We start from the raw sequence: 13,869 nt of genomic DNA on the forward strand, positions 1-13,869 counted from the left end.
AGGGATGGCGGGGAGCGGGGCCAGCTCCGCGGCGGGGCTGAGGGGAGAGGGGAAGAGCCCCCACAGACGGGCTGCTCGGGAGGGGGAGGCCGGTGGGGGGGCTTCCGAGAGGGGCGCTCGGGGGGCGGGGGAGAGGCCGACGGGGAGCGCTGGGTCTCTGCGCGCAGCCTCCCCCGGGCGCCTCGGCGGACCGGCCGGGCAGCCTCGCCTTCACCCGCACGCTGCCCGCCAAGGCGCGTTTCCCCGCGGCGGCCGCCCGTCCGCGCCGGCTGGATGCCGCGGCGAGCCCGTCCAGCCTCCCGCGCTCTGCCCTGGCAGCCGTCGCCTCCCGCGGGCTCGCCCGGCTCCAGGCGGAGCTCGGCGGGCGCCGTGTCTGGCTGAGGGAGTTGTGCGAGAGACCGCGCCGGGCTCCGCTGGGGAGCGGAAGGTGGGTGCCCCCGGCGCCTGCACGCCGGCACCAGGCGGCGCGGGGAGGCTGCTCGCTCGCCCTCTCCCCCGCTTCCCGCCCCTGCAGCGCCCTCGCCCCAGCCCTCCGCCTCGCGGCCCCTCCACGCCCCCTCCCCAGCCCGTCTCTCTCCCCAGCCCAGCGCGGTGCCGCCGCTGCCTGCGCTGCCTGCGCTCCCGCCGCCACCTCCGCCCCGCGCCCTCCTCCTCCTCCCGCGCGGTCCGCTCCACAAGTGCCGCGCGGCGCGGGGCGGAGCGGGACGAGCTGCGGGCGCTGCCCGGCGGCCCCGGCCCGGCCGCGCTGTCCGCGGTGCTGGAGGAGCGCGGCCCCGGCCCCTGACGGAGCCCCTTTATGTGCAGCTCCCGGCGCAGCGCGGCATTCGGCAGCTCGAGCGGCGGCGGCGGCATCGCTGAGCCGGGGCTGGGCGGCAGAATGGAAGGCTTTACTCGGCTGCTCTTCGGCTACTTGGTGGCGGACCTTCTCACGCTGGTGTGTCGGGCTCAGGAGAAAGCTGGCCAGCAGCTGGGGAGCTTCGTGGTGCTCTCAGGAGGAAACCACTCCAGCCTTGGGGAACAGTTAGACCCTTCCGAGCCACCTCCCACACCAGACTTCTGCAGGGGCTACTTTGACGTGATGGGGCAGTGGGACCCCCCCTTTAACTGCAGCTCGGGGGAGTTCATCTTCTGCTGCGGCACTTGTGGCTTCAGGTTTTGCTGCAAGTTCAAGAAGACAAGACTGGATCAAAGCACCTGCACAAACTATGAGACGCCGTTGTGGATGAACACTGGGAAACCTCCTTCCCGCATAGATGACCATCTGCACGACCCTACCAGGGATAAAACCAACCTCATTGTCTACATCATCTGTGGGGTTGTGGCAGTCATGGTGCTGGTGGGGATCTTCACCAAACTAGGGCTGGAGAAGGCACACAGACCCCAGCGGGAGCACATGTCCAGGTAAGGCTGGATGCCAGGCAGCGGGGCCTCCCTTCCCCGCTACTTCCCCTCCCTGCCCCTAAAGATGAGAGATGAGCCCATGTGTTCCTGCTAAACAAACAACTCCTGCCAGGCAGGCTGCATTGCCCTGCAAGGCGACCAAGAGACCAACCTGGGAGAGCAGAGCTCCTGTGGTTCCCCAAGCCCAGGTTATCAAAGTACAGGCATACTGAGGAAGACTAGAAATAATTGTGGAGTCTGCCCAGACAGCAGTCCATTTTTATCTCGCAGTGTCTGACCCTCTCCCCAACAAGATTCAGCAAGTATCCCTGGATATACTGTGCATGACCAGGAAAACAATCCTGAAAACGGCAACCCTGAATTATAGAAAGCTTGATGGGTTGTTTCTTCCAACTGTTTCAAAGCTTGGAAAAGGTTTTTAGTTCTCAACAGAAGGATGTAAACAAATGTCATCTCACCCTCCCTCTCCAGCTGCAAAATGGTTTTGGCAGGACCTTCCCTACTCCCCCAATCCTTGCGAGTGTGTGAGCTATTTGTAAAATTTCTAAGCTGTGAAAATAAGCCAGGGTAGAAGGGGAGAGGGAGACACAAAAAGGAAAAGCTACTGTAGAATTTCTTAAGATTTTTTCAGTTGCTGCTGAGAGGTAAAAAATGGCATGTGAAAGTCTTGTCTCATCCATATATGTGTGCGTTATACTCTGTATCCACAGTGTAAGAGCTGAGTTAGATCAAAGAGAACCTCCCCCACCTAGAGTCAGGCATGCTGCGTGCCATCTACTCCAGATACGGGCTGCCTAGTGGTGGAGAGGCAGGTGGGCAACTCAGGACAGAGCCTGATGGCTTTAACAGCATCTTCCAAACCCAGAGTGTCACAGCAGTTCAAAATCAAGACATAACACATTTGTCAAGTTTGCAGTCTGTCTGATCCTTTATGCTAATCCCAGGCACATGAAAGTAAAGCAGATGGGGGGGAAAGGCATTAAAAAGGCAAACAGCTCCATTAAAGAGTCTGTATAGATTCCAGCATGTTTGGCAACTTTAGTGATGATACTGTAATTAAAAGGAAACCTTCTCCTGGATGTGCAGCGTGGCAGAAAGCTTCCTTTTGTCCTGACTGGTAATGGTGTGGTTCACAATCTTTAAAGCTTAGATGAAGAGTCATCCTTTGAAAGACAGCCCAAGAGATCAACTCGACACCTGGAGCCTTATTTTTTACTGAAGTTTCTGCATGACTTTTTGATTAACTGTTTATCCTGAAATGAACAGAGAAAGCCACAGAAATACTCCTGCAAATGCATTGCCAGTTCACTAGCAATTATCTGCTATTTATAAACTGGCTGATGTGGATATGCTTTTACTACCGAGGAACGTAGCACATTGCAGAAATTTTAGTCAACTTAGCGTTGTGTGTCAGTGATACTTCTGCAAAGAAGGTTTTCGTCAGGCAAGATTTAATCATCCTTGCGACATTTTGAATATTGTCAGCTACTAAATTGAGAAAAGGAATACCTGGGGCCCAATTTATTTTTAAAATCTTACTCTTAAACTACAGAGCTTGTTTGGAAAAAGCTCGCCCTTGCTTCAGCCTCTTTCTGTAATGTCTTCATGCAGGCAGAAAGGCAGGGCTCACAACAGTTAAAAAACCAGGACAGAGCAAAGTTGTAGCCGTCTCTGCTTATATATGACTTAAATAGGTCCTATTTCTGTGGGTACAAATATTTGCTATCTAAAATACAGGTATGAAATATTCTGTCTTAGTTAATGGAGACAGAATTATAGGGGATTGGGAAATCATTCTGAAATCCTTCAGTCCTGTATGCATGAAGATTAGGTTTCTGAAGTGGTTCTCAGAAAAGGTCGTCGGGTGCTCTGATTACTGAACAGCGTCTGAGATCCTGCACTTTTCTCGCCATGGAAATGTTCAAGTCAGTATTATATAGAAACTTGAGAAGTCATGATCACATGGAACAACAGTCGCCCACTCAGTACACATAATAGCTAGGCATGTTCTGAAAAAGCAGCTCCAGAGCTGCCTTTTTTTTTCTTTTTGTTTAAAGTTCTCACACTCCTTTTACAGCTGTGGGGTGGGCTTACCTTTAATTCCAAAATGAATTAGATTTGTGAATCCCTTTGGCAATCTAAAAGTCTGTTCATCAAGTGAAGAACTGAAGTAACATCTTGTCCTCGAATGTGTGTTTAGCTAAAGTATTCAATCCTAGGTCATTTTACACTACTGATGTTCTGGAAAAAAGGCTACAATGCTTAAGAAATAATTTATCTGTTTAAACAGTTAATAGTACCAACAATCAAAATAATACATAGCCTATAATCAGGTTCACCTTCTTTTATAACACTTATCACTATAGTATGAAAAATAGAACACGTGTTTTTTTCTGAACTGAACCTTATTAATCAGCAAAAGTGCAAAGCCCTGAGGCTGTTTGGGGGGCCAAACCAGAAGTACTAAGTGTTACTCCATTTTGGCTGGCAGCACGAAACACAGAGAGGCTGATCTGTCATCTCTGAGCTCAGATCGTCCCCCTTCCCTTCCCTTCCCTTCCCTTCCCTTCCCTTCCCTTCCCTTCCCTTCCCTTCCCTTCCCTTCCCTTCCCTTCCCTTCCCTTCCCTTCCCTTCCCTTCCCTTCCCTTCCCTTCCCTTCCCTTCCCTTCCCTTCCCTTCCCTTCCCTTCCCTTCCCTTCCCTTCCCTTCCCTTCCCTTCCCTCACCAATGGCCACATGAAACACTTGAATCCTCTTCGTTCCTCAGAACAAACTCCCCTATGGAAGGGACAGTCCTGGTTAGCACAAAAGATGGTGCATAATGTAAATTGAATCTTTTTTTTAAGAGGGCTGATTTTTGAAAAAAGTGAACAGAATACAACTGGTGTAAATTATATCTTTCCACTTCTGATTTACTAAAAATATGAACAGAGACCTGACACATGGGAATAAGAACGCTGACTTATAAATAGGAAGCAAAACTGTGCCACACTTATTAATTCCTTGCATTATTTCATCTTACAGTCGGCAGATCTGCTGGTGAAGTAAGACACTGGTGTGTGTGCGAGTGGCACCGAGTTAACAAAGGAAACTTCACAGGCTTGGCCAGTGTAGTTTCTATACACTTGTCTTTCATTACATTTTGTTTACTACCATACCAAAACAAACCAAGAGCACTCCATTAATTTCACTGAATTTTCCTGAAATATTTGACAACGAAAATGTATTGGGGAAATGCATTTATTTAGTGAAAACAATCCATAGGAAAAAAGAAATCTCTATTGGACAAGTCCTTTCAGGAAAAAAAATAATCAAAATTTTTCTTTTTTAGAGAGCTTGTTACTTCCTTTTGTTTGGAGAAAAAAGGCCAAGTGCGGCACTGTTGACATTTTCTTTCTCGTTCGATCAGTGCTTTTCAGTGGAACACTCTTACTGTTGGCATGCAACTGTACATCTGGAAGATGAAAATGGAGAGGGGAGTACACTGTTAACTCTACATGGCACATTTGGCTTTAGACATCATATGATAATGTTTTGTTTATATCATTCTCCTAGTTTTCAAATGCATTACTTGACATTAAAAGGAGATAAATACTCCCTTCAGCTACAGTGTCCAAGAACTAAGCAGTAATGTTCATATCCAAACAGTGTAAGTCTTCCTTTAGCATCCTGCTTTCCAAGAGAATGAAGGAGTAAGATGGTAGATGGGATCAACTGTGGCCAAGGGAGTGACCATGGCAGGATTGCGCTAAAAGGTGACAGAGCTGATCAGCCTCCGGGAGCAGCCCTGCAAGCTGTTGAGAGCAGCATGTTCTTGCTGCTTAAATCGATATCAATGGGACTCCCAGGCCCCATCGAACTGGAGAACCCTCTCTTTAAAATGAGTGGAAAGGGAAAAGCTTTACTTCTGTTTCATGCAGGAGATTTGTCTGTAAATAAAACCACACTTTTGCCTTCTTCCCTAATCCTCGTGGAGAAAGTGCAAACAAGCCAAGACCTGAAAGGACAATATTTACAGTCATGCAGGAACGCTATAGCTCCTGGTTTTTTGGAGCGACACTTCTGACTGTATGTTAGCGGCCCCCAAATGTCCTGAACCATCTGAGCTCTTCTTTCTTCCTTCACAATGTGTTGAGCTCACGAGTTAAGTCTTTTGTTGACCATTCAAAAGGCAGGTACCTGGGGCCAAAACCAGGCTCACTTGCCAAAATCCTGGATTGTCTGCATGGAATTATTTCCCTTATTGGTTTTGACCTGGTTTTGGAGGCAAAATATGACAAGTGACCTTTCATGAAATAACCTGTGTTTCAGCTCCTTCAAGCTTGTAGTCCTAAGGGAAGTGTCTGGCTCCACATGGTGTATAACACCCCAAAATAGTATTACATATACATTACATTCTCTTATGGCAAGAGAAATGTTTAAGTTTGGTGATACTCCCATGTAGGTAACATTTATCTGTTTTTGTAATGCTGCAGTCTATATCAATACACAAAACCTAATGATATTGCTACTTGATTAGAAGTTTATCTTGTACTTTGCATTTCCTAAAAAAAAATCATACAAGATTGTAAAGGTGTAGATAAAGACCCTCTACATACATCTAATTTTTCAATGGTACCCGCTCCAACAATTTCTGCAGATAATTAACAAGATCTAAATGACGATATTCAGGTGAGACAAACACATGAAGGCATTATAACAGCCTGGTGGCCTACGTAGAATTTTTTGAAGTAAACGTCTATTCAAGGATTTTGTCACGTACTGGGCACAAACCTCCCTTTATCCATTTCATTATATGGCCAATCCCTAAAAAACAAAATGCAGGTACAGCATTTCCTTTGTACTTCAGTGACACAAGCTGCTACACGTTTATAACTCTCCCAGACATCAGTGGAAGATAATGACCAGCTCTGTGTTACATGAGCTATTCTGCCTTGAGAAGATTGCGCAACGGTGGCTAACACAGGATAAACAGGTGCTGTGCTGTTAAAAATGCAACTTGATGAGCAATAGTTCCTTTTTTCTTAATATAGTGGGAATTGGACAGCTGATTCCTTAAAACCCCTTTGAGAAAATGCACCCTGAAATGGTAAGAAAACTTAGTTGGCGTTTTCACAGACAGGCAGTAGTTAATCCGCTATCATACGGGGTGTTGCTTGAAGTGCACAGCGACCAGTATTTACCATCAGATTAAGAGCACTGAGGAAAGCATTTGGGAAAACCTGCTCTCACAAAGCTGGGAAATACTAATCCGTGTACTACGAGGTGTCACAGTTCTGACTCCTCCATTGAAGTTAGGAGCTTTCATTTGCTTTTCCTCCCTTCCCAGAAATGTGTCCACCTGCCTCTGGAATTAGAATTAATATTGATGTCAATAATTTCCTTTGTATAGAGACATATTTGCATAAATTGACTAGGTATTAATGGCTTTGGTCCCCACTTATTTTAAACTATGTTTTGCAACATAATGCTTTCCTTTGGCATCATTTTCTACATACCTTTGTGAGATCTCTTCTCTTGAATTTTTATTATTCTGCTATGTAGGCCAGCTCTGCTATTTCTGCTGTATAAGCACTGCTTCAAATGGGAGCACTGCTCTGATACCATTAATCATTCGGTTACTGTCTTCTGACCTTTTACAATATCAACAGTGCATTCTGTAACATGTTGATCACAGCTGTAACTAATATTTTAATAACATAAGGCCAGCCATAAACACAATGAAACATCAGTATCATTCGGCTGTGTACCAAAGCAGTGTTCCTGCAATCTGAATGCAAGATCCAGCTCCCGATTCCTTTCTGTCTGTAACTTAAATGAAGCTACTTTTTAATATTTAAAAGTGCAGTGGTTCTTGATCAAGAAATCAGCACGTCACAGCAGTACAGTGGAGGAGCCAGGCAGCGCTTGCCATGACTTTCACCAGTGAACGCGCTTATTTTTATTTATTTATTAGTTTATAAACTAGTCTTTCTTGATGCAGTATCTGGGGCACTGTATATAATTTTGCAGAAAATTAAACTAAACTGGGCACAGTGCCCAGAAAATGCATCCATTCCCTTTAAAGAAATAGCTCAAGGGCTCTAAAAATTCAAACTAGTAAAGCAAAAAGGAGGCAAATAATGGCCAGTGATGCCCTGACCTGAACAGAAGCGCCCCGTGTAACACACACCATGGCTTTCCTTTGCCCAAGGCAACTGCGTCTGCAGGTGGGCCAGTTATTTTGTGCGGCACAGCAGTTCAGCTCCCCGGCACGGACCTGCGGGCTCATCCTGCGCCTGCAGGAGCCAGCGCTGAAACTCCACAGCCCGCAGTCACGCACAGAGTTCTGTGTTGCCATGCTGAGAGTTTCAGAGCTTAGAGCTTAGTCTCTACCTCCACAAGGCTGATCCAGGTGTGTGCGCTACTCTGTATGCCTAAGAACAGACTTAGGCTCAACAGGACGCTCGGCAGTGAAGCTGGTCCTTAGAAAATGCACCAGAGTGGGATGAATCTGTCTCTGTCTCAGATAGTTACTGCCTGCAGCTCTGCAGAAATAATCCGCAACCAGAATCAGGTTGGGCCTGGCCTAACTGTTAGGAATCCTTTTGCTTGGTCCCTCTTTGCCAGCATGAAGCTCTCATCCTGACTCTGAGCTGGCTTCAAAGCAGCAAGGAGTGTTCCTGTGCAAGCTTTGCTCTATCTTAAGGACTAGGACACTCACAGACGTTAGAAAAGACATTTTCTATCTCCCCTTCTGGATGAGAAAAGCTTAAATCCCTAATCGTGAAGAGTACTATGCCTACTGGATTTCTCCATGAAAATCAGGTGGCCTTTCAACTTTGGTGACATTTTTGGATGAAAATGGCCAAGACACCACGTTGTGTGGTGCTCTGTGCAAATGCGAGTGTGAGGATTCACTTGGACAGGCCCTACTGGTAATGCAGATGTGAAGATAACTAGTTAGTTGGTGATAGCTGTAGCCAGGGGCTGGGTGCTGAGGTGCTCAGCTTAACCGAGATAGCAATGTGGCTGAGCACGTGCGATGGCAGAGCTCGACAAGCCTCAACAAGCTTCAGTTGTGTTCCTACAAAGCCAAGACAGCTAAAGAACTCGATGTGTTTCTGTGTATTCCTCGTAGCACACTGTCTAAGACAACCTAGAAACAGCCCGAGGCGCCAAGTCTCGCAATGAGTCTGATTCTGTGATTTTGCTGTGAATCGAGCTGGTTTCTCCAGCAGACGTGACAACGGACTGCATCTCAAACCGAAACAAAAGGGAAATATATTGGTGACACCTTACAGATTTCCAGCAGGTTCACTCTGATTTTCTTTGGTTTCCAGGGCTCTTGCTGATGTTATGCGACCTCAAGGTCCTTGTACAACAGATCATATGGAAAGAGATCTGAACATTGTAGTACACGTGCAACATTATGAAAACATGGAGACGAGACCTCCTCCAAATAATTTACGTAAGTTGCATTATAACTTTCTCTATATCTGGAATTCTGGCACTAAAATGAGTGGTATGAAACAAATATTGCTGGATGTCAAATGAGGATTGACAGTACATGGGTTCTTGCAAATTAGAACTATTCTTTATTTCAGAATGAGAAATATTTAGGATTTCCTAGTGCAAATAGTGCAACACTAAGAGAAAGCCATTTCAAATAGAAAAAAATTAGGCATTATATGTGTTTTTTAATGAGTTGTCTTGGTTGACTGATACTGGTTTTGTATCTTTGTCTCCTCCTCCTTGGTGTTTTTGCTCAGCTCATCAAGCTATGCCTGATTCTGTGCTTTGTTGTACCAAAATACAAACGGTTAAGCTTACAGTGAGATTTAACAAGATGTTTCACAGGGCTGTAACATTCAGTAGGAAAGCGGTCTCATTAGGCTGTTAAATAATCTCCACTGGTAAAATAAATACTTTCCTGGAGAGCATCAAGTTGTATGTGGTTTTCACTTCCTCCGTTTGTCTCCCTAAGGGAAAGGCAAGAGGAAGATTATTGTTTTAAGTTTTAAATAATATTTTGGTGATGTATCTGCTATTACGTGTTTATGTCATTGAAGGCAAGGAAAAAGTGCACCTTGGAGCTTTAGAGGAAATATGGTGGCATTTCCAGTGGTTCTGATGTCTCAGGCTTCTTATTTCTTAGTCTTGTATTAGAAAACAGTGCAGATCTTTCTCACGCTTGTATACATATTACTTTTGTGATGAAAAGTTCCACTGCAATTATAATTTGGATATATATTTCTGTATTTTCTATTCATCCATATCTTTAATATATATGTACATATCTACAGATATATATACACATGCATACAAATGATAGATAGTTTATTTACAAATTTGAGATCTCAATATTTATAAAAGAAGAGGGTCTGGTTCAGGAACGTTGGCAGGCAGTGGATGGCTGTGTTCTGTGCTGTGGATCAATGCAGGTGTGCATTTTGCTGCAACTATATTTTTAATGCCTTGGTATTTGAATTTTGTAACATTTCAGGTATATGCACTAGTCTTTTCCTTACCTTTCTGTAACTATAAAAAGCAGAAAAATTGCGTATATTGGGACACAGAAACAGTTTTATTTGGACTGCACTAGGTGGTTATTGTGAGATTTCACTGCTTTTGGGGGAAGAGTGGAAGAACAATGGGGGAAAGAGCAGATTCCTGCGCTGCACACGGTCCTGATACTGGTTTGTGACAGAGGCTAACTCTGGTTTCTTACGCGCATGGTTACTGAGAGAATTAAAGCTGTAACCTCTAATAAAGACCGCACATGCAGTGAAGCGCGGCACCTCCTGTGTCTGCACTGCTCTCCAGCAGGGTGCTGCCACCCAGGCCTGTGCAGTTCTGCGTGCAGAGAGGCAAGTGTTAGATATGCACACGTACTGCAGCGTGACACCCCCAGTTGCAGAAAACACCCCCTTGCTGCCAGGGAACTGACGCTCCTCCCTCAGTCCAAGGTGCTCCAGCCCCTGGAGCTGAGGCCGTGAACTTCTGGAAGTTAAGGGAGGACGGGAATGTGCGCTCTATCTCTCTTTGCTCTGTGAATTAGCTCTTTGCTGGTCTCTGATCCTTCCTGTGACCATGTTTTCAAGAAGAAAGATGCTAAGTGGTAATGAAGTTTGGTTGCAATCCATATTTTCTCTCATATTTGGAATGTTTCTTTAGAATCCCAGTTAATGAAGGAGCTTGAAAGTAAAGAGATTCTTACTGCATTGATTTGACCTAAATTTTCATTATCATCACACTGAGATATCTTGCTTAAAACTTTATATACTCAATATATGGCATAACTCAGCAGGTCTTTAAGCTCATTGTTTCTTGGGTTTGGACTGAAGCCTTGCTTCTCTAAACCTTTGCATCGACATGCAGCTCAGAGGCGTGTGTTACTGCATCAAGGAATTCAAAAACATAGGTTTGAGAGTACCTTAGGATCTTGGCTTACGATGGCCCCAGCCACCCTGTTTGCTGTGGAACAGCCGCGGCACCGCTGCCATTTGCAACACGGAAGCACAAGCGCTGCTGTGCAGCTGAGCCGGCGGGTGCTGAGCGGCCCCGGCGCCGCTCCCCGTGCCACGCGGAACCCTCAGAACAAGCAGCTCCGCTGGGAACGGCCTCAGTCTCAATCAGCTTCATGGATTGAGTCCGTCGTTTGGATTGTTCGATGCAGACCTTCAAGTGGTGAAATTACTCAAGGCATTCGGTAACTGGTGTGACACACATTTACTGCATAGCAAGTAGATCATTATTCTGTACTTGTTGCCATTATAGTCCCTCATAATCTCATTGCAAACATGACTAAATGACTTACTAGAATTACCCAGAACATCAGAAACTATTAAAGTCTGTTGAGAGCATGTGCGTTTATGGTGCAGAAAAAACTTTATAAAGAACAATTAAGACAATTTTTCGAAGTCCATTATCGCAATTTGTAATTTTGTAGTGGAGTTCTGAAACACTGCAAGAGTGGATATTGCTTCTGGAGACTTTTGCAGTGCAGCGTTACCTACTAGCGCTGGAAGAGTGACAGGATTTTTGGGTCCTTTTACAAGCAAATAAAACAGAGTGAATTGCAGCTTTCATAGAAATTCTATTCCAGATCTTTACTTATACGGAGAAAATGAAATGGTACAAAATTACAGCATCAGACACCTTCATATGCATTTTTAAAGTTTTCTAAGTTACCACTTTCTAACTAGGAGCCATCTCAAAATGAGACTCAAAAATTTGACACTGAAGTACTTTTCACATTGGTCCACAGATATGAAGAGGGCAGGAGGGATTTCCTACGTATTATGTACCCCTTCCAGATTTTATTAGTATACTGAAGATAAACAATTGAAAGCATTATTAAAAATGCTCTAATTTGAGCATTCATTTGCTCTTTCTGCCCCCTTGAAAGACATTTTCTGGTTCTGCCAAGCTGTTCCGGAAATGGTTTATGAAGGGCAGCTCTGTCAAAACAACAAACTTCCCATGATCTCTGACACTGCAAATGGATGTCTTTTTGTTTCTGAACTGTTCTTTACCAGAGGACAAAGGTTGTCTAAGCTTGCACAGCGATTTGCCAACCCAGCAGTGCAATGGGAGGCCAAAAGCAGAGATCTCTTCTCGGCAGCTTGCATTTTACTCGGTTTCTTGTCTCTTCTTTTTGTGAAAAGAATGGCCAAATTGGAGGTTCTGGCAAAACACGGGGTTTTTTCCTTTGCCCATGTAAATCCAGACAACCCAGATGGTTTTGAGTCAAAGCTGTTTTGTCCTTAGTGGCCGTTGGTCGTCAGTTTTGTCTGGTACCGTGCTTTACTTAGGATTACTTTTCTGTTATTCCCCTTCATTCGCGCACATTAGAAGGTTGTGGTGCTTTCTAAACAAGCAGCAGATATTTACCAAGAATCAGAGCATTCATGTTTCCTAAGACGGACTGTTAAAATAAAATGAACAAACAGAGGGCATTTAAAAGTTGTATTAAATCATAAACCCAAAGGCAAACCTTCCTGCAGACTTTAGTTGTTTTGTTTCTCTCTTAATTCCATGAATCTTAAGAAACCAGCAGCATTCCAGATTTTCTTTTTTCTTTCTTTGTACTTATTGTGTTAGAGGCAATTTATTGAACTTGTTGGGATTCTAACACTGGTGCAGTGGGAGTTAAGAGGCTTTGTAGCTACATCCTAATTTCTGAAACATGATTACTGCTATTATTCCTAATTCATAATCTGTGGCAGCAGAGTGAAACAAATACTTACGAGAGTGTGATCCACAGTCACTTTTCCTAATGATCAGTAAAAGCTCCATCACTCCCTCCTCACTAATCACTGACCTTGCACTAGTACATTGAAAGCATTTATGCAGACTCCCAGGAGAAAGGTGACTTTAAAGAGAAGCCAGTTCTAGATTATGGCAGTTTTAAGACAAAAGATTCTATCTTTTAATTAGTTTGACATGTATGGATTATTTCTTCATTTTGAATTTAACATTAAAATACGAAGAAGTGCATTGTAAACACACCCCTTGAAAAAGGAAGTGTTGAACTGTGTCAAATGGCCAATTTCTGGTGGCCAAGGATTTGCAGCACATGTGATTAAAATGACTTTTTCTCTCCTTAAATATATGCAAGGGAATAATGTGTTTGCTGCTGCATTTGATTGTCTGTTGTCCTGGATACTCGCTGACTACAAATGCTAATGCTGAAAACAAAGCGGAGACATTTCTGTAACTGGTGCCTTCTGATAAGTTAACTTTTGTTAGTTCTTTGGTTCTCTGTTGACACAGCAAGCATTTAAGCAGGAGGGTATATTTTGAAGTTCTTGCATATTAGAATAAGTGTTCTGTATTGCAAATTCCTGTGCTTTCCCCCATTTCTGTAAATAGAAGCTCAGTCTGTTTTCCAGTGAGAGAAACTGTCACTGGTTTGACACTGTGAAAATAGAGTTAGAATTTGCAAGAGTTTTGTGCAGTCTCTTTCATCTCTACTGAATATGCCTTTTGTTGTTGTTGTTGTTGAATACAGTGGTCTTGGCAACCTAATTATTTTTGTATTTAACTTGCATAAACATGTTTATATCAGATGATTCATTGTATTGCATTGCATAAGCGTAATTCCTGTGGTTGCTCATTGGAAATAAGCATACAGGCATATTAAGAAACTTGAGTAAAGAGAAGGACTGTTCTTTGAAATGCAAAGCTTTTGGGCTATATAGAACATGATAAGTAATTTACTTAGTAAGTGTTGGAGAATGAATTGCACAATATTGGAGTGACAATGTGCCTGGTGACAGTGGCCTTGAAATGCTGCTAAAAACCTTGTTCGGTCAGGGCTGCAAAATCCAAAGGGCCGGGCGAATAACTGTATGTTTGGCCTTGTTGCTATCCAGGTTGTTGATGACAGTCAGATGCTCTTTTTAAGGCCTGGCTAGGTGCATAGGTCTAGCCCAGAGGAACTGGACTGTGTTCTTCCTAAGCTTTAACTGGCAGTTTGCGACC

The 13,869-nt window shown here is 44.4% G+C and overlaps 1 protein-coding gene across 1 annotated transcript in view; it reads left to right on the top strand.

Moving 5' to 3' along the window:
• Positions 1-4: 4 nt before the first annotated feature.
• Positions 5-13,869, top strand: part of SHISA9 (shisa family member 9) — a 183,188-nt gene continuing 169,323 nt past the window's right edge. Inside the window, 4 exon segments of the mRNA XM_065850840.2 lie at positions 5-82; positions 84-427; positions 805-1,401; positions 8,724-8,851. Coding sequence (XP_065706912.2) covers positions 5-82; positions 84-427; positions 805-1,401; positions 8,724-8,851 — 1,147 coding nt within the window.

Source organism: Patagioenas fasciata, chromosome 15 (assembly GCF_037038585.1).
Source record: "Patagioenas fasciata isolate bPatFas1 chromosome 15, bPatFas1.hap1, whole genome shotgun sequence".
NCBI lineage: Eukaryota > Metazoa > Chordata > Aves > Columbiformes > Columbidae > Patagioenas > Patagioenas fasciata.